Source organism: Aquila chrysaetos, chromosome 5 (assembly GCF_900496995.4).
Source record: "Aquila chrysaetos chrysaetos chromosome 5, bAquChr1.4, whole genome shotgun sequence".
NCBI classification, from domain to species: Eukaryota; Metazoa; Chordata; class Aves; order Accipitriformes; family Accipitridae; genus Aquila; species Aquila chrysaetos.
This window is the reverse complement of record NC_044008.1, coordinates 66,920,345-66,947,365: the sequence shown is the minus strand read 5'-3', so window position 1 is coordinate 66,947,365 and position 27,021 is coordinate 66,920,345. Positions and strand designations below refer to the sequence as shown.

Genomic DNA, 27,021 nt, shown 5'->3' with positions numbered 1-27,021 from the left:
GCATTGCACGCAGATGCACCACAGGGGACAGCTGCTGCAGGCGAAGATCACCGTTGCCAAGGGAACAAAAAAAACCCCAATCCAAATCCAAACATGGTTATGGTACAAACAGGTCAATAAGAGCTGAAAATGAGAAGATTTTAACAGCTAGTGACGGGAGATATAAAAGGACTGCTGTGAAATCAAGGGGGCAAAGCGCCAAACAGGTTTCAAGGTGGGGCACGGCTGCTCGTAGGAAATACAATGCGACATGGGGAAGAAGATGGTCCCCGAGCCTACAGCTTCTCAGATGTTTACTGCACAAACAGGAGAAACAGTAAACTTGGTGTTCTGGGACAGCCCTGGAGCTGAGAGGCCCCATCGGAGCTGGGCGGGTAGAGGAACAACCACAGGCACAAGGTCCCTGCAGCCTCTTCTCCCCCACCTCCAGCAGAGAGCGAGCTGTGAAGAAGATGAAGGCTTAACTTCGTCTTAGGTTTAACCCCATTAAGTCAGTGTGCAGAGTAGGTACCAGCTTGTTCTCAAACAGGACAAGGGAATGCATCGCGTGTGGTTACACTGAGCAGGGCAAGCAGAGGACCAATACCCATCCTCTCACCCTGCTAATCTGAAAACACAGATGAGTCTTTCCTGCGCCCCATGTGTGCAAATCCTTGATGGTCCCCAACACCTCCCCTGCCTCCGTGGGGACCGATGAAGTCGCCCTGGGTTTACACCAGTGCTAAGGTGGGATTCAAACCAGGCACCGGGTCCCACTGCCTGCCAGCAGGAAGAATGCTGCGGGTTAGCACCCACCATGCTCGGATCCAGCGGCACATGGCTGGGCTGGGAGGGCACAGCTCTGCTCCCCACAAACACCTTCCTATGCACTCCAAGCCTCATCAACTCCAACAACCAATTTGCCCGGTGATCTGTATGGACGGGACGAGCTCACTGTGGGCTCCATTGACTTCATGCCGGTGCCGGAGCCCAGCTTGAAGCGTTTCACGCCAAGCTGGCGATTCCGGTTATTGTGCATGCCGACAGCCTGGAAAGGGAAACGCTGGCCCGAGCCCGGGCCAGGCTCATCGGCCCAGCCCCAGCCAAGTGCACACCCAGCCGTCCCAGTGCTCCCGGGAGGGCAGGCGGCTGGGGGGGGGTCCCCACCGCACCGGCGGAGCGGGCTGGCAGCCCCCGTGCCTGGGAAGGGAAGGGAAGGGAAGCACAACTCCCTGGTGTTGATTAAACGGCGGGGGACGCTTGCAGGGGAAGGAAATGGAAAGAGGATCAGGAACTGCATCTGCCTGAACCTCACGCAGTTAAAACAAACTTAGTCTCATGCCCTTGTTCTTCTCATTTAGTTTCAGGTCAGACTTTCCTAAGAAACTCGGAGGTGCAGTTTAGGATCCAAGCAGAAAACCAGCTTAATTACTTTAATTATTTAAAAAAATATTAATTATTAATTAGTGCATTTTAATATTAAGACCAAACAGGCACAAAAAACAACATTGCGTGACAGCACAGATATTTTAAACAGAAACGAGAGGCTTCAGAAACCTTGCTCATCCTCTAATGAGTTTAACACACACATGGCACAGCATGTTTCCATTGCAAAGCCTTCCCGCGTGGCTGAGGGTGCATCTGACTCCAGAAGAAACTGCAATGCCTGGACCTCGAGGTAGGGAAGACCTCCCCCCTTCATTTCTACCACATGCACGCTTATGGTAGTTGCAGGGGGAAAAAGGGGAGGCGAGGGTCATCCAGAACATTGAACCCCTCAGAAAGAGGCCATTTCCATTACTGCAAACTTCCCAGCAGTCCCTAATTAGGGAGAATTTGCAGGAATAAATAAACTGGCAGCACTATGCGCATGCACTCCGCTTCCAGATGTGCACGTCTCATTTTCACGTGGTGTCCAAGGCAGGGCTGGAAACTCCATCCCCGCACAACAAGGGGAGGAGGCAGGCACAGCGTGGGCTCCCCATGCCGAGCCCATCCCCACAGCAGCCCCACGGGTACAAATCCCACTCCATCCCACGTCCCCACGCACTTCCCAGCTGCCTTTGGCACTGTCCTTCACCCCTCCAGTGCTCACCATCCCTCTCCCATCACATGGGACCACCGGACCCCCAGGGGACCCTCCCGTCCCTGCTGCAGAGCGGGGCGTGAGCCGGGAAAGCAGCTTTTACAGCCACTGCCTCTGCTGCTCTCTCAGCCGCCTGCTCACGACCTTTTCAACCCAGATCTTTCCAGTCATAAATATACCAGCTCATGGCAGGAAACTTGCTTTTCTTATACTTCTCCCCTGCTTCTCAGAGAGACGTTTCCAGCAGCTCGCGCTCCCTGCGCCAGCCCCCAGTTGTTTCTCCCTGCTCCTCTGAGATATTTCAGGCATGCAACAAAATCTGCTGCAGCACAAAGACCCTAAAACTCTCCGTAAAGGCTCAGGAAGTGCCATGAGCTGCAGGTCAGGCCTCAGGAGCAGCTGTACCTCCTGATCCCCCTGCTTACCATCAAATGTTTTATTATTATTATTCCTTTTTGACATAAACCAGTTTGATAAGAACAATTCCCAGATGGAGCCGCAGCCCCACACCCACTCGGCTTCCTCCTGGCAGCATGGACACAGCGCAGCAGCTCACCGCACAGCAGGAGGAGGACACAAGAGCAGGAGGAAAGGAAGGAGAGGAAGAATGAACACAATTTTCCTTTCCTTTGAAAGGCTTTGGCAAATGCCAGTGAACCCACCAGCAGGGATGCTGAGGTGTGGCGGTCAGCTTCCACGCAGCACTGAGCACCGCCGGCGGCTTCCCCTTTGCTCCAGCTCCACCACGCAGGGATGGGAAGGGTACACAAGTGAACAGGCATCGTTGCCAAAATCCATGGGCTATGTGCTCCCGTCTCCATGTGGATGGAAATTTGGGTGCCCCTGGCGTCACCCTGTGAATGTCTGGCCAGAGGAACCATGCCCTCAGCTCCACCACCTGCACTGCTGCTGCCGGGAGAGCTTGGCGGGTCCAACACAGGCACATACATAAAATTAGGCAAGATCCATGCTGTTAACAAACTGCTAGGCTCAGGGAGTGCAAATGGGAAAGAGATGGGCCAGCCTGGACCCAAGGAGGGACCAGCTGCCTTCAGCAAGGGCAGGGTCTGCCTTGGCTTTTACATCTCATTAAATTGTCCTCTCGAAAAGTTTATTACAACTCTTTGACTTACACAAAAGACACAACCAAGGTAATCCCCCTCTAACCAGATCCCAGCACAATTAGGCAGGCTCCAGGCTCCCAGCTGGCCGAGCTGTGCTGGGCAGCACTAAAGCAGGAACCCCGAGCTGCGTGTTCAAGGGATCTACCACAAACACAAGAGGCAGCCCAGGCGCTCAGACTCCAGTCGCCTGTCCTGGAAAAACAGGGCAGGGCAAAGGGAACCACAACCCCCCTCTAACCAGGTCTCCCATCAGCACGCCAGCCTTTGCTTCCCGCCCCACCATCTCTCAGATACCCAGCGCTGCTAACAGACTCAGCCTCTTCTACAGATGCAGAAGTTGCACGGTTGATTTCAAAATCTGGATTAAAAAAACCTGATTCAACATGCAAGCTTTTAGGGGATTTTCCTTTGACTTCCTCTCCCTTTCACATGCTCAGCCACTTCTGCCTGCCCCAGCTCTTGCCCATGCACAGCCCCGTGCCTGCAGGCTCCCCGCTGCAGGGCACTTGTTTCTGCTGCAATTAAATCATTGCTGCAGGAAGGACCTGACGCTGTCACCACCACCCTCAGGCTCACCCTGTCTGCTAGAAGAGACTGTCAACACCAAGCCACATCCAGAGCAGAACAACACTTGGGCTTCCCCCCATCCACGCCTGCCCCAGCACAGCTTTCCAAGAGCCATCTCTCAGCACGAGCCACAGCCAGCACACACAGCTGGGGGACACTGGGGATTTCAGCCTCCAGAAACAAAGAGGATCAAAAAAAAAAAATCAGCTGGGAGATGTTCTGCAAGCAGGCCAAAAGCAGGGGCAATCCAGCATTTGCCCTAAATGGGAAAGGGGCCTGCAAGCGTGCCGGGAGCAGAGCACCAGCCATGGAGAGAGACGGCACCAAGCCAGGCAGGAGAGATTTCCAGCAAGCAGTACGAGGGGGAGAGAAACTCTCTGCTAGCAATCCCCCAACAAACAGGACAGTGAAACCCTGGAGATGGGCTGAGTTTGGGGGTCCTGGCATAGGGAAAAACTCAGAGACACTTCAGCAGCATCTGTGTTGCCATCAGCTGTGGGACACAACCCTTCCCTGGGCAGTTGTACAAAGCATCTTGCTGCAGGCTGCTGAGCAATTAACTCTGCCGCTTTGGTTTCTAAATGAGGACTGCAGAGTCCCAATGTCCTGAATGAGCAGAGCTGGGTCTGCTCCCTCTCAGTGACAGACAGGGCTGGGCTGTCTCCACTCACACGCAGCCCATGCTCTGTTTCCACCCATAACCCCTGCGGTCAAGCCCAGCAGGAAAAGGGGAACGGAGCAAATTCCCCTTCCGATGAGATGTGGCCAGTGCCATCACACCAAGCCGTGCTGCAACAAGAAGTTCATACGGTGCCCGCTTGTCGTTACCACTTCTGCCATTTCCAGACTCCAGGCAGGCTGTCTCGGCTCGCCACCCCACCTTGCATGCTCTCTGGTGAGCTCAGCCTCACCGTGCTGACTTTTCGTTAATACTTCATCTTAATTTGCAGTGCTAGCGCCTGTAATAGCTACACCAGGTCAGGGAGTATTGGACTACATGTTCCACCAACGGAATTAAACTGCCCTTGTTTAGGAGAAGTTAAAATAAGGTAGAAACAGAATCTGAAATGTTTTTCCTTATAAAGGAATGACAGGAGGAAAACGCTGCGTGCATTAAGCATCAGCCCTTCTCGTTCAGCAAGGACTGGCAGTGTCTATAAACTCAAGGGATATTGTTACTCCCAGACAAGTAATCACGGGGCAGACCAACACAGCCGTGTTTATGTTAACACAAGGGAATAAACTGCCAGACCTGAGCTCTGTCTTTACATACCTTCCTTCTCCCCCCAGCCTCCCCTTGCACCACAGTACCCCTAGTTTGGTTGGTTTAACGACCAGACGACATTCCTGAGAGTCAAATAAAACTGCTCTGCTACATCAATCCAGTGCCCAGGTGCCTGGGGAGCACTCCTCTGTGGAAACACGTACCTTGACATATCAGCAACATCCTCCCACAAGAAGGACCCTTAATCGCTCTGTGGATGCATGCTGTTGCCACCAGCTCCGGCCGCAGGTCTGCACATCCCCTGCCAAGGGCATCTCATCTGCAGCTCCAGCTCCACTTCTGTAGGTGGTTTCCAAACAAGTCTTGTCCACAACGCTTGCCTGTAACTTGGGAGAGCGTTTCCTGCCAGCTGGAGGACGGACAGCCATTTCATACACTGCAGAGAAGTGCTAACGGCCCAGAGCAGGTCTGGGTGCTTGCTTGGAGGCAAGGATGGTGGCCCAATGCAGGAGCAGGGCTGGGCTGTCTCCATCCTCACCGTTCCCTGCACAGCCCAGGTACTCAGCAAGGTTTGCAAGCATGATGGCAGAGCATGCTCTTGTGACTCTGGTGAGCCAGGCATCGTGGAAGCAGCTAGAGGCTGATTTGCACATAAGCAGTCAATTACTTGGAGAAAGAGGCGCCCACTTGGTTGCTTGCCAGTCTGCAGACAGATTTAAGACACATGGGAATTGAACCTCCGGTCCAGATATCACTGTGGCCAAACAGGCCACCTCCTTTACTGGCCTCTGGGAGAGCCCCTGGCAGCACAATAAAAGGAGTATTTAGTAAAGCTACAGACTTGCTTGAAAAAACTTGAGGACGATGAGCCATTTTGCAGCCAAGCTTCATATAAACACATTGATAATGATGTTAGCATCAGAGCTGGAGATGAATAGGGCTGCAAGGCAACAGCAGGCCTCTCTGTCTGCCTCAAGAAAGCCCCTTTCTTGCAATGCACATGTTTAATCCATGATCTGTGTCTGCTGCCAGCCACATTCATACCAAAATCTGCTCACCTCATCTATCTTCTATATATCCACGGATTTAGGTGAGGTAGGAGCACAGGCAGAATTGCAGGGCTCGCTCACAAATTCCACTCTGTTCTGTGCTGTCCTGCTCTTTGGTGAAACCTCCGTCCTGTCTTCATTAAACACAGAGTTTAATACACAGATGGAGACCAGCAGTGTTGCACGGGTACAGCACCCTCATGTCAGATGTGGCTAAAAGCTTCAGTGTTTTGCAGCTTTGATGAGGCCCCTTGAAACAAACTCTTGGACATGAAAACCCATTTCTCCACCCTATCCAGGCGACATATCTGTGCCCTGCTGTCTCTCAGTGCAGAGAGGCCAGGAGACATCCTAGCACCAAAAGCCAGCATGTCCTCTTGCTCACAGAGACCCCCCCTGTACCATGGCCCTTCTGCACCTCTCTGAGAAGGGCTGTCCCAACTCTGCTCTGTGGACAAGGAACAACCTCACCAACCATGCCAAGTTGCTCATTAGCTGAGATACAAACACACCAGCAACAGCATCAGATCATCCTCGGTCTGCTGAGGATAACATTAGGTTTGAGACACTTGAATTCACTTTTAGTCACGTTGGTGCAGTCCCAGAATAAAGCCGGAATGCTCATCTTCAACGGATCTGTCTTGATTTGGCTGTCACTTTGATTTGCATCGCTCAGCAGCTTTACTGATTGCTTGAGAAAATGCAGGCTTGTGTAGCTCCTGGTCTCTGAGCTCAGTCAACCATGCGTTGACTACAGTCAGCTTCATAACTGCACAAGAACACAGACACCAAACACTCATCCTGGCAGAAAAGGAGACAACGTCAGCAGAAGTCAAACTCCTGTAAGTACACTTGTGAAGACGCTTCACTGAGTTCAAAGACACAACCCTTCCTCCTCAGTTATTGATACCACCCTACATCATTTACACATGCTGACCAGCTACAGCCTGCCACGATTTTTATGGTCATTCCTGTGTAATAATAAACATTTTATTAAACTATGGAGCAAGCACTCCACAGCATAATGAATATTCATGCTGCCTTCCACAGCAATGAACTGGGATCCCAGCACAGTACAAGCTCTGCAAAGTCTTCCCTACCCGCTTGCAAGGCACAAAAGCATGGAAGTTGAACAAGGATCAGTATTATCCACTAAACCACAGGATGAGCTTTGCAGGAACTGGCAGGCTGGATTTCTTCCAGTCGCTAAAGAAGGCAAATAGTCCAGCCCAGTTCTCACATGCCAGATATGTTGAGCATCTGCAGACTTGAGAATGTGAAGACAACCCATCCCTGTCCTGAGACCCAGGCAGTCTCCCTCTGCACGCCCCTAGTGATGCACGTTACTCAGAGGCAGAGTGGTACTATCAAGCAATTCTCTTTATTTGCCTGAACTAGGCATTGAAGAAACATTTTGAACACAGTGCTTTCCTTCTACATCTAGCAGACTTCTGGCTGATGAAGAGAAGAGCTAGCAAAACTCAAGGAAGGCTGACAAAGGAATAAAGCAATATGAAACCCTCATCTTATAAGGAAACAGCCACAGCCTCTCCACACCGAGGCACAGCCAGGGGTTTGCCTGGGAAGATCTGACCGGAGTTTACATTACGCAGAAGAAGGATGGTTAGCAGGGGATGAACTTGGTATCTTCCAGGGAGAAACATCACAAGCCAGTTCTAGATGTTCCACACTGTCTGGGCCTTCCTGAAAAGTTTCCCATCCCAAAGACGAGGACCTCTTTGCATCTCATCACCACTCCTGATCTTTTACATGACGATAACTCTATCTTCTAGCCACATCCAAAGAGAGACTGGATGTCTGTCTATCTTCTATCACAAGGGCCCCCCAGCCCACACCAGTCACTCAAGGATGAATTTCCAGCCCCAGCAGTTAGACCTGTTAGGCATTTACAGGTTGTATTTGGTCTGCATTCCCCTTAGGTATTTCTCCCGAGGGAGCTGTGCAGCTGGAGCTGCAGCACTGCAAGGTCCCATAGGAGCAGCCACAGCATCACCCATCACACTTCCCAGAGCTCAATTTTGAGGACAACAAAATCTCCCAGCCTGGCAATGAAAGAGCCCTACAATGTGTTATCTGTGCTTTTACTTCCTTTCCCCTCTGACCTTCACACTCAGAGCTGGGAGCTCCTTGCAGCCAAGCCCACTTGGAGCAAGCACTTTCTCAGCCTGAGAGCCAAGAAAAGCCCCTGTGGATTACAGCCTGTTGCTGCATTTGTTGTCAAAAAAGCACAGTGTGTTAGAAATCACTAGAAGGGCAAGGGAATGTTATTTATGACCCAGATTTATCACTACTCTCCTTCCCCAGGGCCCCTGGAAATCTCAAAGTGCCCTGGCTTCAAGGCAAGCCCATGAAACGCAGCTCCCCAAAGCCTGTGTCCTGCTTCTCCACTTTCCCACTCCACCCAGACTCCAGAACCTCCCAGAGGTGTGGCATCCTCCTTTGCCTGCCAGTACAGAGATAAACCTGAACTCCTACAACTTCCTAGACAGAAAAACCTGACTGTAGTGCAGCGGGTGTGCAGGTCCAGCTCCTGCAGCATCCTGAACCGATGGAAAAAGTTCTCCTGAGGATGACCTTTGATGTGCAGGTACCCAAGCCCTGCTGGCTTGAGCCTCTTGCTGTGTCTGAATCAGCTCCCAACAACTTCTTCAGCAGTGGCAGGTGCGGGGCTGGCCCAAAGCCGCAGCACACACCCCATGGCAGGATCCTGATGGCTTTGCTCTGCCCAAGGTGGCTCCCATCTCTCCCTGATGTCACAGGGCTGCCAAAGCTTCTGGTGCAGCTCTGCATCTTGCAAGGGACTGTCAGCAGTTTGCAGATTGCATGTCCCGGCCCCATCTATAAAACAGGGATGTTTATATAACCCTAGGAAAACGCCAAGTGCAGCAGGATTGCGAGGGAATACACTTTCAGCTGCTGGAGCTGGTGGAGCTCTGACAGCCCATGTCAGTTGAGAATCTGCCCTTAACTCTTAATACTAAAAGGGCAACTTCCTATTTAATGGAAAACAGCAAAGTCCTTGCAGCGTAAGATGTTCCTGTTCACAGCAGATACAGCTGATGAGCAAGGCATTAAATCCAAATGGCCACTTCCAGTGCTTCCTGAGAGAGACCAGCTCCCCGCAGAGCAAATTCTGCATCTCTACTGGAAAACACCAGGTTTGTTGTTTGGTTTTTTTTAAAGCAGTTTCTTTCCCAAGCCAGGAAAAGGACTGAAAACCAGCCTAGCTTTATTGTTTAAGTCCATGCAATACGAATGAGAGGTCTATGAAGGAGCTATTTTTGATGGGTTATTTTGATGATGGATCTGACATATCTGCTTTAAAAAAAATCTCATTTGCGAGCAGCAGTCTGGCTCAGAAAGCAGCTTTACAGATATCGGCAGCCCTTGACATTAATTCACTTTCCTAAAGACAAGAAAAATACTTAAACGATCCAAAAGGCAATGAGGAGGCAAGTCAGGGACCTGGGAGCCAAGATCTAAAGGAATTGGAGGGAAACACGTGACAGTCACTGGGAGTTGAGGACCTCGGACAGGCAGAGGTAGGAACAGAAGACGTACATGTGTTTTGGATGCAGGTGATGCCTCCAAGCCTCACGCACCATCTTAGCCATCCTCACACATATTACCACACTCTATACATCCCACAGCCACTGCTGACCTATGTGGTTTAATGCAATTCCTATTTACTGTTTAAGCAGAAAAGGAAGCGTGAGAGACAGTTCAGTTAACTCAAATGGCTTCTCCCAGATGGACAGAGACAATTAGGGAACAGTCCTGCTTCTGCCTGTCCTTCCCACGGGACATGCATCGGCTCCTGTAGGGATGCAGGTATAGTTGTAGCTGGAAGAAGCAGCAACCTGAATTTCAACTCAAAACACAACGTGAACTTCTGCCAAAGTTCAGACAACCTCTGCCCCTTTGGTTTTACACTGTCATGCCCTCTGGATTTTAAGCCAGCAGCAGTGAAATTTGATGGTAAAAGCTTACACTTCGGATACATTTGTATGTCAACAGCTAGCGCTTTTTATTTAATGGGAAAATCTGTCAGCAGAATGTCCTGAGCGCAGCCAAGGTGCCTTTGAACAGTACGTCCGACAGAGAACCGGATTTCCCATGATTTATGCTGTGCAATGCTCGCTGCTCGCTGCTGCCGGGGCACAGAGGGGCTCCCACCAGAAACAGGGCGCTGGCAGCCACCGAGACAACATGCAGCCTTGTACAAGAGTGAGTTTATCAAAGAAAAGGAATAAGTTACTCGGTTTAGGTGGCTACTTAGTGCTGTATGATGAACCCTTTAAATGCAGAAAAGTGGGGGCCATGCTGTCTGCCCGTTGTTTAGATTCACAGAGGGATCTGTATCACTCTGTGGGTAACCAGCAGCAAAACAAACTTCCTCTTGCTATGCACAGGGTCTGGCAGATGAGCAAAGCTTGGGCGAGCAGGCAAGCCTGAGCTTTACCAGAGATGGAGCGGTGTCAGGGTCTCTGCTGGCCTGCAAGAGGAAACACCATACGCAGCGAGAGAAGGGGGAGGAAGGCATCAAGCCAAGAAAGGGAGAGCTCAGACTGAGTCCCCACCCCTGCTGCTGCAAAGCCCTCCCAATACCTCTCCTTCTGCCTCTCAGGTCCTTTTCTCCAAAATACTCCAATCTTTTCTTCCCCCAGGTCTGCAGCACTCCCATCCACACAGTTGCCTCACAGCCCTTCAGCCCCTACGACTAAATCACCTCTGCATCAGCCGCTGTTGCACATCCCCTTCCTCCACCCCGCGGTCCCCTGCACTGCTGGTTGTCCCCTTCTTGCCTTTGTACAGGGCAAGATTAAGTTTCCTCTCCAGCTGCAGACAAAGGGCCCACTCTCCGAGTAGCCTGGAGACGGCAAGAGGGCTGTGGAGCGGCAACAAAAGTGAGTAGAGGACACCAGAGGTGGGTCTTAACCAATTTGGAGATCAATTATGAGATAAAAGGCCAGTTTTAGCACCCCAGCTTCTGTACAGCCCTGGGTGCACGTGTGCATCTGCGCCAAGTGAAGACCAATGCCATGACATACCTCTTGCCGTATCATTTTGGAGCAAGGCTGGGAGCAGGCATCCAAACCATGTACCTCAGCCAACACTGACGGCATTACTCGGGATTCAGCAACGTTCCTCATGTTCTCACAGCACAACCAGCAAATAGCCCAAGTACAGAGCCCAGCACCACCAGTAAAACTAGTCTGCTGGAAAAAACTGATGAGCAAAGGGGCAAGAGCCCTGGAGGACAACCTGCACTTAAGCAGGCCACTCCAGTGGGTTTCCCAAGGGGTGAAGAGGTACGAGAAGAGGAACCAGGAACAGCCTTTTGGGATGGAAATGCTGCCTCCAGCACCTAGCTCTTGCTGCACAGGGGAGCGGGGAGGGAAGGGTTTCCTGGTTTGTGGCCAACACTGCTGTTCCTCTTATGGAGGATATGCCTTCCCCAGGGTGTGTTTCAACTGAGACCACGAGACCCACAATTTCCATAGTTCACTTTCCCTCTCCACCCACTGGGAATTTTTCACGTTTTCTGGAAAAAAAAACACCCCAAAACACAACCAAGCAACTGCTCACCAACCATGGCAGTTTCCAACAGGGCCCCCTTCCCTGGAGAGCAGCTGTCAATGCAGATGTCAACCGGCCCTTTTTAGGCAGCTGAAGTCGGGTTTGATCAGTTCTCCACTTGAATGGAGTGAAAAATGTGAGAGAGGAAAGAAATGGTAAACATTTTAGGTACTGAAGTCTACCCCTTCCTAGCCCAATAGTTCACCTGCTCTCAAGGTTTGCCTGCTTTGCCTCTACCCTGACAAAACAGCGAATGCTTACTTAGACACAAGCCTTCCCGGTGAGTGTTTCTAGAGTGGCAGCTCCAACCTTGTCGCTCCAAGTGCCATTGACCTCACAGAGCCAAGAGAAGCCACAAGGGAGAAGAAAAGCAATAAAGCAAAATTGCTAAATTCTTTAGGGTTGGGGAGGTGGAATCGGGGGACAAATTGGGGGAAATGGCAGGCCCATACCAGGAGATCATCATCTCCAGGGGGAGAGGGCACAATGTTTAAAGACTTCAGCGGAACATCACCAGCAGAAGACAGCAGGGAAGGACAAATGGGTTTATGTGCCCTTCCATGTCCCTGGTGAATGGAGGACAGTCAGATGGCTCTTGTTGATGAGCGGAGCAGAGAAGAAGAGACACATAAGCTCGTGTTTGGTGGTGCTCTAGCTGTGAACATGGCACTGGCAGGTGATTTTGCACTGCTCGGCACCAGAATTCCTCCAAAGGAAGCTCTGCCTGCACTTGCCATGCCTGTGGTGACCAAGGGACGGACGTCACAGCCTGGGAATAAATCCCATATTCTTGCTCTTTGGCCCATGCTCCTTAGCAGAGATGGATCCAGTGAGTATGATTCGTGTCTCCAGCCTGATGTTCAGCTACTCCCCAGCTCCACATCTCAGATTAGCACCAGCCATTGCCTCCACCCCATAGGGAGCCTCATCCCAGCCCTGCACGGGGTGCTGACATCTCAAAGGGGTCAAATTCCCAGCTTTATCATGACAAATCCCTCACAGCTGTCTAGCAGAGGATCCTGAAGTGCCTATGAAAAGCGGAAAGTATCTACCTCATTTTCCATATAGGAAGTTAGAGCACACGTGTTAAATGATTTACGCAAGGATACAGAGCGATTTAGTGGAAGAGCAGGAAAAGGACTCCGAGAGCCCAGCTTCTAATTGCCAGGAGAGCATTCCCTCCCGGTGCAGCTTAAATCCCAACTCACTGGTAAATAAAAGCTGTGCCAAAAAGCGGATCTGTTTAGGAGCGGGGCACGCAGATGCTTTTAGCAACGTAGTGAGAAATATCTATGTATTTTCGCTGAATAAAATCCCTCCATATATGCACGTATCAGAATTTACTATCCTCTCCTGTAACCCTCAGCAGTTATTTGCCTTTTTACAGCCGAACACAACCGCACTCGCTTTTGGAGGTGAAATCCAAGCCGGCGGCTGGCGGCCGCACGGAGCTCCCGGGGGACCCGCAAGCCCCGGGGCAGGGGATGAGCGATGCGATCGCGGGCAGAGGTTTGGGGCAGGGGGAGGCCGGCAGCCCCGCAGCCCCCCTCCGGTCTCCCAACCCCCGGTCCCCCCCCCCGGAGGCTCCGCTCCGCCCCGGCAGCCGCGGGGAAGCGGACACCGCCATCTAACGGCACCGGCCCAGCCCCGGCCGACTCCAGCCCCCGGGAGCTGGGGTTTGGCAGGGAAAGAGGCAGCACCCAGAGCATCTCCTGCCCCTCCTGCCTGGGGTGGGTGCCGGCGGACAGGAGCAAGGAGCACGGTGCGCATCCCAGCATCGCCGCTTCCCGAGGGTCCGCGTTCCCTGCCCTGTCCTTGGGACTGGGGGTCCCAGGAGCTGCGGGGGGCAGGTTATCCCTGCGTGGCCCACGGGCACCCCTGTTCCAAGCCCTGATGCACCCCTGGGGATGGGGATGAGTCGCTGGGAGTGAAAGACTTGTGAGTCAAACAGATGCAAGACTGAAGCCTCTGGGGATGATGATATCCGCCCTTAGCCCACTGGAAACCAGTGACCAAGACTGCTGGGATATAGCTGCTAATAACCTTACTTGAAATGTGGGATGACGCCCTCTGGGATCTTGCAAAGTCAGCCCAGGGACCTCAGTCATCTGGCCCCAGCAGGTACGTACTTCTCGGAGGCATTCAGGTGGTTGGTGAAGCCAACCAAGATGCTTCTTAGGCAGGGATCCCCTCCACATACGTGCTAAAAAAGCAGCAAGGAGTTTCTGGAGCGCTCTTTACAGGGTGTAAGTTTGCAAAGGCCAGCTGAAGCAGTTAAAAAAGCCTCTTCTCTCTCCCTTACAGGCAGTGTAGTCAAGAAAACAGGTCTCTGGACTGGGAAGTGGGAGATCTGAGGCTGATCACTTGTGCAGCCCCAGGCAATCCACTACATCACTGTACAAGTCATCAGGACCTTCTCTCCAGGTACACTCAGAGCAGTCATCACCCAAAAACTCTGACCAGAGCCAGGGTCCCTACAGCACTGTCACAGCAACATCAGTAACACAGCGGTCCACACAAAACACTCCTGGGCAGGAGAAAGCATCACCATGATCTGGGACGAGCCTCCCAAGTCCAGATTCCCACCAGGCCAGGCAGCAGGGTACCAGCAGTACGATGCTCTGTACTTCCAGCACTGCTTAGATGAGAGGATCTTGAAAGCTCTCTGCTTATAGCCTGGGTAGACACAGGGACCAGCTGGTACAACAGCTGATGGACTGGTCAGCCCGGGTGCTTCTGAGAAAGGTGCAGAGATAAAGACCCTCACACAGGACCAGGCTGTTCCCCTGAGCTCAAATAGGGACATGCCCAAACCTCAAAGTCCAAGCAAACATCTCGGAGACAGTGAAATGGGGAGAGCCTGTGACTTGCTGTAGCTCCAGAAGGCAGCGGCACAAGGACAAAATCCCAGACCCAGGCACAAAAAGCAGCCTTACCCACACCGCTGTGTGGCCCTGCCCAACATGGCTGCTCTCACCAGTCTGATGGTAAAGCAGAAAGGGGCCCTGGGCTCAAAGCCTGGGTCCAAGTCCTGATCCAGGCTTCCCAACCTGCAGTTTCACGCCAGGAGCTGTCTTCCAGCTTCCCAAGTGTCCCTCAAAGCAAGCATCCCTGCCAAGCATTCAGGATTTTAACTCTTTCCATTTGTCCCTCTAAACCACCCAGATGGACCCAAACACACATCACCCTTGACAAAGGCTCTGGCTTCATCAGGGATGCTCAGCCACTGTGAGTTCCTCCATCCTGTGTATGCTGGGCAGGCCTGGTGCTCCCTGCCACTGCAAGGGATCAAGCGCTCAGAAAACACCCAGCACCTACTGAGCACGTGCCCCCAGCCCCAAAACACCCACGTCAGCCTCCCTCCTCATCAGCAAGGTCTTGCCTACGTCACCAAAGCCCCTGCTTCGGCACCATGACTAAGAACTTGAAGCACGTAACCCTGGAAAGAAAAAGCATGTGAAACTAATAAAAAAAGCATGTCCTGCACTCATCTGGAAGGAAAGGAGAGTGTGTTACATGCAGGCAAGCAGTGCCAGCTGGCAGAGGGTGGGCTGCCAGCAAGGGGGTGCCACAGGCATATACAGATGCTGCCCCAAGTTGGGAAGTCACGGAGGGAGAGCCCAGCATGGGGGCAGTCAGGGAGAGAGTCATTTCTGACTATATGGACCAATACCTTCATTAGCAGCCTCACTTGAGGGTGCCCACACTTCTATGCCTTGACCCCACTTCTCCAAACCCAATGGGATTTTGAAGAATCAACATTTCAGACAAAAAAAGAACCAAAATACGAGTATTTCTCTACTCCAGTGCACCAGAGATCAAACTTGGCTGTCTTGATGATATAGTTTAATTTTCCAGATCAGACAGCCAGGAGTGACATGCAAACAAACCTTTATTCCTACAGCCTCAAGCTACAAACTTCCTGCCAGTTCATGGTCAAAGCTGCAACCTGGAGATGTTGCAGAGCTAATGGCAGGCTCCCCCACAAAACCTGCATCCGAGCAATCACGCTTATCGCTCCCCAGATTGGCTTCACTGGAAACGAGAATTTGCTCCAAGAGTGACTGCTTTAGTTTATAAGTTATCTGGTAATGATGTAATCACAAAATTAATACAGACCTGTTTATGTTGTACCAACTTCACACGGACATAGAGCAGGCCAAGGAAAAAAGATTTTTAAAAAATCTTGATTTTGATTCAAGAAAGACATTTTTTACAGTGAGAACAATCGATCACTGGAACAACCTTCCCAGGGACACGGTAGAGTCCCCACTGCTGGAGGTTTTCAAGATGAGATTATCTAGCACCGTGTCCAATCACATCTAGGCTCTCTTTCCCATGAATGGCTGGACCAGGTGATCTTTTGAGGTCCCTTCCAACTTGGGCTGTTTTGATTCTATGAAAAAACCCACTTTCAGGTTTATTGCGTGATTATTGCTTGTAAAACTAATGCATTTTATTCACCTGTAAAATCATGCCCGTTCTGCCCAAGCCACAAAACAGAGCTGTTTATAAGTCTCTAACAACACTCTCAGCATCAGCATCCCATCACTCTTTTGAATGTTACACTGAAGGGCTATTTCACTTCACCTGCCACTCAAACAGCAGCTCCATCCAGCAGCAAGGGCTCACGGATTTCCTGTGCTGGGGATGCAGTACCCGGGTGCTAGCACAGGACAAATAAATATAACAGCAGCCTGAAGTGCTAGAGAAGAGGCAGAGGGGGTGCCATATCCCACACAGAGATGACCATGGGGAAATTAATTTTCAGCGTTGGTACTGAGGAAGGAAGCTGCCCTTGCAAACAGAAACCATTGAGAAAAAGTAGTGGGCATAGCCCAAGAAACTCAGTGTAAAGGGGTCATTGTCCATGGATATTGGTTAAGCATATATATAATGGATACTGTCTCCATCAGCTGTTCAGAGTAGCCATCAAGCACTAGTAGTCCCTGTGGAACAGCTTCAGATCCCATGCACATGCCCACTTCAGAGACTCATGACTCCCTTTGCTGCAGTGTAAGAACAGCTTGGAGTTTCCAGCTGCACTTCTGAGCTCCTCCACGCAGGCAGGCACTGCTACAATCCCTCCTTTGCCTACAGAGAGCTTCAGCACAGAGACCCAAACACCAGATCCTTACCAAAAATCAAAGGGTAATAGGAGCACAAATACCTTTTCCCAATGACTTACAGAAAATCTGGGGCAGAGCAAGAAATTTCACCTAAATTTTCTCAGGTATAAGATTGCTCCTAAAATGGGACTCGCTGCCCATCAGGACCTTCCCTACTGCCCGTATGATGCCAGGGTCTGGCTGCAGAGCCCCGAGCCCGACTACAACACTCACAGCATGAGGCATCACTGCTCTCTAACAAATTATTCTGTCCATTAGTTACAGCTGCAAGTACCGCGTAGAGAAGCCAACAGGACACAGATATTGTGCTTCTGAGATCATTAAGGCAACTGAAGACATGTGTTGACCCAGACATACTTCCCTAACTACGTACTTGCTCCTACTCAGCCTTATGGTATGCTGGACCTTGGAAGCGCCCTGACTCGCATGAGAAATGTCCTCTCTCGCCACAGCAGCATGGGAATCGCTCTGCTGGGAGGCTCCGAGTCATCCAGCAAAGCACGAAGCAGGAGGGCAGGCAGCAAAGGAGCTCCTGCCCTGGGGTTAGCCAAGTTCAACAGAGCGGTGTCGAGAAGCATTACCTGTGCTGTCAGGCGAGAGATGAGTTGTGCCCCACAATGGGATTGTATTTAATGGAGATGAGCAGAAATTCCAGCAGATTTAAGAGCAGACATCAGGAAATGGATAATACTTTATACCTTGACATGCCTCAGACAACTGCGGGAATGCATCCGCTGGCCAGGCAGGAGCAGGCAGCCAAGAGTTGGCTGGGAGCAGCACGGAGCATGCTGCGAACACAACTGTCTGCAGAGGCAACTCCGCAGCCTCATGAAACGCAAACCCTTCCCTGAGAGAGGGCCTGCACGGACCTACTAGTAAATGAGCCGAAACCCACAGTCACAACAGGTTACTACAGAACATCTGGGATGAAGGTAAGTGCCTGAACAAAAAACTTGGGCGAAAAAAGCTGCAGGTAGTTTTTACAGTGCATAGCATGCAAGCCCATGGCCTCGGGGGACAGGGCATCGCACACTGCAGCAAACCATGGGGGTCAGCACCAGGCAGGGACACGAGCGGCAGGACGCTGACAGCAGAAGGGAGGGCTAAGGGCAGACCAACAGCCACCAGCAAAGGCAGGACAGGCAGGTAGGTGTTCCTGGGTGCCAGGGCTGGATGAATGCAGTGGGATCTAACAGGAGGTAGAACCATCCAGACTGTAAATGCCTGAGCTGGTATCCCACACATGCGACGTGCTGCAAGTCAGAGGAAAAAGAAAAACATTTGGTAAAAGAAGGTGTATAGTTAGAAGACCACTAAAAAGAAACATGTCAGGCTTTTATCTGCTATTTCCTAGGAATAACAGGGACACCAAGAAACCTGAGAACAGAAAAGATAGCTAGAGTGATCAGAAGCAACCCCAACACCTCTGCCCTGCTACACGCATTGTATAGATTAACTTTTATTAAAAAAAAAAAAGCAGAAACAAGCACATTCCCTCCCAACAAAGCTTCACACCCCCAGCATTCACATACAGGGTCACTACTTTCCTTTTCTGCTGCTCAGTCCAGGCACATGGTGCTTCCCATGTGGCTCTGAGGACCACTGAAGATGCTGTCTTGTTGCATTTAGTCTAAGAACTGCTGCCAGCACAGCCTCTGCAAGCCACACGCTGCAAACGGGCTGTCTCCTTGCTGCTTGGATCATTTAGGTGCATAGCATGATGTATAAAACCATGTTAAACTCTGTACGAATATGCACACACAAACATATCCATAGTGGATATGTAACTGAAAGATTAAGAATGATCACCAATGGGTTAATAAAGAGTTCATCCTTCTTTCTGGAGTTCAGCAGATTGCATGCACCTACAGCACTCTCAGCTGCCTGCTACTGGGCCCTGCCTAACATATGCCACTCATTGCAGTCAGGTGTTACAATCACCTACTCATCATCATTTGTTAACTCTTAAAATGAGTTTTCACAGTGCAATTTCAAAAGTGACATTACTAATTTGCCTGGGAGATCAGACCTCTTTTCTCATCACGGTTGCACCCGTCCTGTCACCCCACCATCGCAGTCACCAAAACCCCACTGCTTGGGGTGCTGCAGGCCCTTGCTTTTCATTTAAGAAGAGGTAAGAGGGCCCATGGCATTAAAGATTAAGGCTTCATAGAAAGATCTGGACTAGTCAAAAGAGCCATCTGCTAGCGAAAGACAGGAGAGCCATCTCCAGGCTGTTGCCACCAACACAATCTGACAAGGCAGAGAGAAGGGGCAGATGTGAGGAACAGAGCAGCCCCAGAGCACAGCTCCCTGGCCCCAAAACCATTGGAGAAGGATGCCTGGAAACCAATTAATTTAGAGCTAAGGCTTTTCACGCAGTATTAGCTTGCGGAATTGCGTGAGAGAGAGTTTAACCAGATTAAAAGGGAATAGCAGGTTATATGAGATTGCGTTTCTTATACTGGCACCCACAGGCACCACCTGAGACTGGTGCCTTGTCACAGAGATCGAGGGAGACCCTCGCTACCCTGGAGCTGGCAGTGAACCAGGCACAGACCTACAGCATCACCTCGCACCTTGAATGCCTTCCCCTGAAGCATGGGGGAGACGGGATCCTGGATAGGGGACACCGCTGTGCGCAAGAAAGCTTGAGCTCTCCCTGGGCAGAGGAGACCCCGCAGGACATGCCAAGCTCCAGCAGCTGTGGGAAAGAAGCCCTCAAAGAAGAGGCCAGGCCCAATTCCCACCCGCCCTGGGGTGCCCTTGCCCCATCCGGCAGCCCCACGCTCAGCTCAGGAGTCAGCTATTCCCACCCACAGCAGAGTATTAATTAAAAGCATGTTTAGGGCCAGAACAGTGCCTGGGATGCAGCCCCCAGCGCTGCACAGATCTGCTTTCATCTGAGTCATCTTTTGGTTAGTCGCTAAAGCCAGAGCCCCGGCTGTCCCGCTGCCTGCACCAGGAGCGCTGCCTGCACGGCCACGGCGGGGGGGAGCCCAGGGCAGGCCGAGCTCCGCTCCCTGCTCCTCTCCTCCACCAGCACGGCAGTGCCAGAGCCCACGGCTCCGCGAGACCCTCGGAGCACATCGGCTGGCACAGCCCGCTCACATGCTGTCAGCGGCAGGACCAGCGCGAGCCGAGCAGCTCACCCTGCGAATCCATGCTGTGCCACAGACCTGGGAGCCAACTGTATGACCTGGTGATATTGTCACTTTTGTGCCCAGAATCTCCTTGAGCACAGTTTTGCTCTGTCCCCATGCACGGGTTTAGCATTCCCTCTGACACTGCCACGGCTGAGCAGCTTTCCCTGCCTGCGCTGACCCCTCCAAGCAGGGACCTGCGGAGAAGACCCAAGACCAGCCCTTCGGCTCATCTATTCCCCCATCCCATATTTCATGCTGGAGCTGCGTATCAGAAACACTACCGAGATGGCCTGCACGGCTCTGGGGTCCCACGCAGCACGCGACACACTCGTGCTTGAGCGAGCATAGAGCAGCCGTGTTTATCATCCCACACCAAGCCCCCGGGCACAACCGCCTTAGGTGAAGGCACACACCACGCTTACTTAAGCCTGGCCCAGGCCACCGAGCACACCCACGTGCCCTGCCTGCTGCCTGCCTCCCTGCCCGCAGCAAAGCCGCATCTGAACCACCCACAGAAAAGCCGGTTCCAGCAGAGGTCAGTGAAACACGTACGCACTCGGACATCAGCGTTTTGCAAACGTGCTCCCGGGGGTTAGCAAGAGCTCTTGCATCTTTGCACAAAGACACTAGCCCAGGGTCTTCCTGCCCATGGGGTCCCTGGGTGCTGCACACCCTGGGAGCGGGTGACAGCCAGCCCGGGCACAAGGGCTCTGCGCTCCTCGCAGCAGCTGAACACAATGTGCAGCTCGAGGCTGAGAAAAACCCACCTTGGAGGCTTTTCTGGAACAAAGAGCCCCAGATCACATCACTAGGGAGTCCCCTTTCTCACCAACCACCCTTTGCAAAGCCCCCCACCGCCTCTGCGTGGAGGGAAGGGACCCAGCGCTGCACCAAGGGTGTGACAGGAGATGCAAAAGGCCAAACCGCAGCGGGACCAAACTGTCCCTGCCTAGCAGAGGCCCGCACGCAGCAGCAGAGGCTCTCCAGCCCAAAGCCCTGTGCTGCCGAAACACCCACCAGGCTCTGAGTTACGAGCAGCTCTCAGGAATGCTTTGAAGTGGCTCAAACCAGAGGAGAAAGCACAAGCAAGAGAGATGGAGAGAGGGACGGGAAGGTGCCATCTGCGCTCTCCAGAGGCAGTGGGGAGCGGAGGATGCTCCTGCAGGTAGGTCCTCGTCTAGGGGCACCGGGTGCTCTCAGCACGTCCTCGGACAGGGCCCAGCGGGTCTGGTACGGGCCAGCCATGGGAGCAGCTTTCCCTGGCCACAGTTTCGCTCCACCCTGGCTTGAGCGTTTCCTCTCATCCCTGTGGTTTCCCTCCCAGCGCCAGTGCCCAGCTGCCGGCTGGGAACGCCCAGGAGAAGAGGCCTCGTGCCTCTCCGGGGCTGCCATGCCGGCGGAGGGCAAGCTGTGCCACACCACGAGGGGCGGGAGGAGGGAGACCCGCCGTTGGGCTGCAGCACACCGGGGCTGCCGATTTTGGCACAGACAACCCCTCCCTCGCTCTCCCTCTTTGATCCCCGCCGTCCTGCTCATGCATGCGGAGAGCAAGCCTTGTGGGTGATGCCACACCGCCCGTCCCCTCTCCCTGCAAACAGTTACAGTCGCGGCCATCCCACCAGCAGCTCGCTGCCACACCGCTCCCCGACGGCTGGACGTACCCGGGAACAGTTTTTGGAACCACTCAGGAATGCACCATTAGGTGGAATTCGCAGGGAAGCTGAGGAATTAAATGAAGTTATTCATTCCTTCGCTTACCCCCCCCTCCATCCTCCTCCCCACCCGAACGCCCCCACACACGGCCAGCAAGGTGAAGCCCACGCCGGGCCACCGACCACCGGCTCTGGCATCGCACGAGGAACAGCGGCGGGACACGCAGGCAGCTCCTGCCCGGCCAGCCAGGCAGGATGGGAGGGCAAAAGACGGGGGAAGATACTTTGGCAAGCAGGGAAAGCTCAACCACAACACACACACACAAACTCAGGAGCCAACCTTCAGAGCAGAAACGCGTCTCCATGCCAAGAGCTCGGCTATTTTCCTCCCTCTTCCCGGCTTGCAGCTCTGAGCTAACAGGCTCAGCATTCATCCCTCCGCGCCGTGCGGCACATGGGAGCAGGGGAGGGGGGAGCGAGAGACTCAAATGAAATCCAGACCTAGAAAGCAGTTTCTTTTCCCCCCTGCTTCCCCCTTCACCCCCCCCCCCCCGCCTTCTGCTGGAACCACCTTCTGTCTCGAGGGCTCAGGAGGATGGGGGGAAGAAAAAAAAAAAAAAAAAGAAATGCAGAAAGGAAGCGTTGCAAAAAAAGAAATAAATAAAGGAATCGGCTGAAATCCACTCGGAGCGTGGCTGTTTCTCTTCTTAAAGTGCAGAAGCTGCTGGAAAGGTAAGAGGGCACAGGCAGAATACAATATATTAAAAGATCAATAGCCTACCTGAAATCCGGTCCCTCTCCATTACTACGGGATATATTTAGCATCCGCGTGTCACGGCCGTCCCTTTTTTCGGTGGCGTCCCCTTCTTTCCCCCACTCTCCCTCCCTCCTTGCCTTGCCTCCTCCTCCTCCTCTTCCAAAAAAAGCTCTTTGTCTGGTCTAATTTCTTCAATCTGTTGCAATCATGAATGCATCCAAATTACCACATTTCCATGTGCTGATCATATGTTTGTGCTCCAAACTAAAGTAGCTTTGTCTCTTTGAAATGAAATGGAAGAGTAAGAGAGGAAGAGAAAGGAGGAAGAAAAAAGGAAAGGGGGGTGCATGACCCGAAAAATCCTGTAACTCCCTGAAATACTCCACCAGGCGCAGGAAAACTGGAAATCCCGAGTCCTCTGTGAAACAGTCTTAAAGCTACAGCATGCGAGTGTCCAGGGGAAAGCTCCAGCCTCTACAGCTCCCTCTTGATATCCACCAGGAGATGCTTAAGGAACTTGGCTCCTCACAATAACAGAGCGAACAACTCATCCAGCTTCTCAAATCTCTCCCTTCTTCCCCAGTCTTATTTTCCTGCTGTTTCCTCTATCCCCTCCTCCTTCCTTGGCTCCAGCATTTTAAAAGAGCACTGATCCTGCGCGTTCCCCCACCCTGCCAGGTCTGAAGTTTCGATTCATGCATAAACTATTCGGCTGATGAAGGCTGACTTCATTCCAAGCACAGCATCATGGGTTGCTGCTGCTGCTACCAGGCAGGACCTGAGCGCCGCACATGTTTACTCGCCCTGTGCAACCCACTGGAGAGCTTCGCCGCCAGCCCTGGCACCGAGCCCCCACTTCGCCTTCCTCCCCACTGCAAAACGGCAATAAGGGGAGGATTTCTGCAGCCAGCCCGAAAGCGATAGTGAAACTCTCTGCCCTGGGTAGAAGTTCTTGGTCTTCTTGGTCCCACGGTGGAGCGGAGGTGGGATTTAAGAGCAGTTTTCCTTCCCAGTGATGCCCAGGCAGGGCACAGGAGTGCAGAGGGAGCAGAGCAGCCCTGCGGAGCCCGCCACCAGATCCTCCTCTCCCTGGCTGGGATGGAGGGATGCGCGGCTGCAGCGATGGGCTGGTCTGCTCAGAAGCTTCCACTTGGCCGGCGGCCAGGGCAGGCAGCGGGGACGCCGCGTTAGCACCTCTGCTGAGACATTGCCTGCGCCGCCTGCGGGCACAGCGCTGCCCAAACTGCCCCGTGCGACCCTCCCGGGTCATCCGCCACCGATTCCTATTGATAGTGCGGAGCCTGAGTCACCCAGCCAGATGCAAGGGCACAGCCTCCGTTCCCAGAGCTGGCAAACCAGGCACTCCTCTGGCAGCCTGGAGGCAGGGATGGCAGATGCCGGCAGGGAAGGCACAACTGCTACGCAGGCCAGGTGTGCTGGCAGAACCCTCGCATGCTCAGCACGGTACACGTGATGTTTTTTGCCCCAAAATTTTCACAGTTCACATGGGAAATCACAAGTGTGATAGCTGTGACAGAGCCTGACATTTCCCCCCATAGCATGGGCAGAAGGATAAATTGTTTCCTGGCTGGATGAATAAACTTCCAGGGAAAGACTCCAGGCATTACAGGCACTGCTGGGACCTTTAGACAGCCTGAACCTACATTGCTTTTCAATAATGCGTGTTTCCCCCAAACAGCAGCTGATGGAGTATCACTGTCACCACACCAGAGGGAGGAACACAGCTAATGTCAAGCAGTGGGGTCAGGCCAGCATCAACCACTGCACATCAGATAGCAGAAAGCTGGTGGGAGGCAGCCCCAGGATGGTCCATTCCTTACGGAAGTTTCTCTCTAATCCCCAGCAGGTTATTCCCTGGGCAGGGAGGTATAGATTCCTGTTCACTCACTATTTGCTATTAAAGCCCTGCATGTTCCTGCTGCCAGTGCCTAAGGCATTAGAGAGGGGACAATAAGCAATGTTTTCCCATGAACAGTCTGAAACCATGTTTCCTGCCCGAGACCTCGAAGGTGCCGAACACAAAGCAAGGACCCAGGGGAGCTGCTCAGCCCCATGCAGCACAAAATCCACTCCGCTGCCTCCACTGAGCAGCCTTCATTGCCAAGCTCCTCACGCTGGAGAGGAAGGGAAAAGCTCAGGGGAAGTATCAAGAAAGGAAGAAGGTGAATGGAAAGGAAGAAGGGATAGGGGCAGCACACATTTCAGCTTGTAGACTTTAACCCATCAAGACCCAGGTGATTAGGAGGGACAAAGCAAAGGCATCATTTCTCACAGGGCAGATCACTATGAGGCACTCTGGGAAGTGAATCCAAACGATGATTAATGCAATTGAAGTTTAAATTCATAAAACCTCCAGGTAGATGCTCTCATTCAAACTTCAAGACTTCAAGCAAGTTTTAATGGTTTCACTTTAAAGGTGCAGTCCCATGTCTCCGATTGAAGCAGTGCTTGCAAAGCACTCCTGTCACTGCCGCAGGTAGCAGTGGCACTGGGGTGTCTGTGTTTGAGAGAGGGGGGAGCTCAGCCACGCCGTACCCACGATGCCAGCATCAAGGCTTGCCCCCTTTAAAGGTGCAGTTCCAGTGACCTGCATTGTTACAGGGCTGGGGGTCCCCCACCCTCCTTGGTTTTTGAGAAGCTTGCCACGCGCCTGTTTAAATGGGTATTTGGTGGTCTGTGCATTGTACAAGTCTATATAGGGAAAGATAATATATATTGCATTTTCTAATACTACTGTTAAAAGGGTTGGGGGGAAATCAAGCACATCTAGGATTTGGGAAGGGGACAGAAAAGACTCTCCCCTGGCTGGGGCTCTATTTTTGGGGTACAAGGCCCCTCAGGGCTGTCTTTTGGCAAAGCCACGAGGAGAGGGAAGAGGCAGGAGCAACTTTTAGGAAACCACCACTATCTGCCATAAAGATAAACCCAAACAAGAAGCTGAAACAAAGCAGGAGCCTTGTTCCACTGCCGCCCAGCACTTGCCGAGGCTGGCACAGGGGTGCACGCTTTCCCTCGCCCCACCTCACAGGTTTAAACATCACCACGGGTGGCAGCCAGCAGGAAGCACTGCCAGGTGCAGAGAAAGCTAGGAAGGAAATCACAAGAAAGAAAGCAAACCAAACCCTGCTCCAGGCTCAGTTTGAATTTTATCTCTCTCACACCTTCCCGAGGCTAGCCCAGCAACGCCCAAGCCTTTTGCTAAGCAATAAACTGCTTGTTGTGCACGAACTTGTAGATAAGCAGGGAAGGTGCTGTGAAGACAGCACAAATTCACCCCCAACCATGGATATGCCACAGAGCCCAGGACATCAGTGGGCAGGCAGCCAGGGGGGGATTTAGGAGTATTGACACTGTCACCAGCCACAGCAGCGGCCACCGTGGTACTGATGCCTGCAGGTATTCAGGCAGATCCTATTTGCAATTCCTTGTCTGCCTCTCTAGGTTTATGCTGCGATTATGTCCCCGTGGCATTTGAGCCAACAGAAGAGTTATTTTATTTTCTACCTAGTTCACAAATGCAGTCCCATAGTCACAGCTGGCCACTTCTACCAGGCTTTTTGCAAAACAGCCAGGTATCACCTTGTAACCCCAGCCCTACTGCTGAGCGAGCTGGAAAGGATGAACCCTGCAAGTCCGTGCAGGGATCAGAGGTTCAAACTGCATTGACAAAGGTGCAGGGAAGCAGCCAGAACAGCCAAAGACCTCCAGGGCCTGAAGAGGCAGGAAAAATGGGGATTCAACTGGTTCTTTCACAAGCTCAGCTATCTGCAGCGCTGGCGAGCTGGGAAGAGAGTACAGAGGAAGAAGACAGAGCGGCAGAGCGGAGCACACCTAAACCAAATTATGTTCAGTGAAGCATTTTCACATGAGGAAATACAGGTCCAAACTCAAACAGTGCAATCAAGTGTTACTCCATTATATTCCCTCTATGCCATTTACCCCCAGGCTGGACCCAGCCAGCAGATGACAATATCTGAGCCTCTGCTGACTGTTTGCTCCAAGAACCTTTCATTTACATTTATATGAGCCTTGAGGATGGGGAGGAAAGAAAACACCAGCTAAAATTCTCCTTTTCATTTGAAAAAAAAACCCCAAACTAACAAACAAAAAAACTCCACACCAAACAAAACCCAAGGAGATCCCCCTCTTTTCAAGGAAAGTACTTATCCTCTGAATGTTGCTGTCCTGCTCTTTGCCAGTTATTTTTTCTTTTCCTCCCCACTCCTCCATCCCTCTCCCCAGCTGGGCAGACACGGAGCTGCCCTGCCCTGGACTGCAGCTCTTGGCTGCTCCACATCTGCTGCCAAGCACTATTTTGACCCTCCCTGATCATTTCTTATGAAAAGCTACATTTGTTCAACACAGGGAAACACAGATCCTCCTGAGTTATTACTTTTCCCAAGCCAAACACCATGCCCAGGACACAGGGTTCATCACCACCCAGAAGCATGTATGACAGTTGCAGCAGGGCATCGCTAAACCAGCAGCAGCGCATCTCCCCTCCTGCCCCGAGCCCACACAGCCCCTTGAGATGATGCCCACGCCAAGTCTCGCTCTGTTCCATCCCATCCCGTGTCTTTAAGGGGAGCCCCTGTTAGGACTCTTTTCCGTGCTGGCTCTCAACCTCTCTGCCTGAAAGCCTCAAACTGCCGGAAATCCCTTGCATATCCTCCCTGGGCTTTCTG

General features: G+C 52.3%; 1 protein-coding gene across 4 annotated transcripts in view; it reads right to left on the bottom strand.

The window, feature by feature from the left end:
* The window catches only part of SEPTIN9 (septin 9), a 145,804-nt gene that overhangs the window by 83,079 nt on the left and 35,704 nt on the right, over nt 1–27,021 (bottom strand). Inside the window, exon 1 of one of the 4 annotated variants that reach the window (XM_030014681.2) lies at nt 22,340–23,521. The exons of 2 other annotated variants lie outside the window; for them this stretch is intronic. In XM_030014681.2, coding sequence (XP_029870541.1) covers nt 22,340–22,361 — 22 coding nt within the window. In that variant the 5' untranslated portion in view covers nt 22,362–23,521. Of the gene's footprint in view, nt 1–21,898; nt 22,048–22,339; nt 23,522–27,021 lie in introns of those variants that run through there. One more of the 4 variants, XM_030014677.2, reaches the window with a different exon arrangement.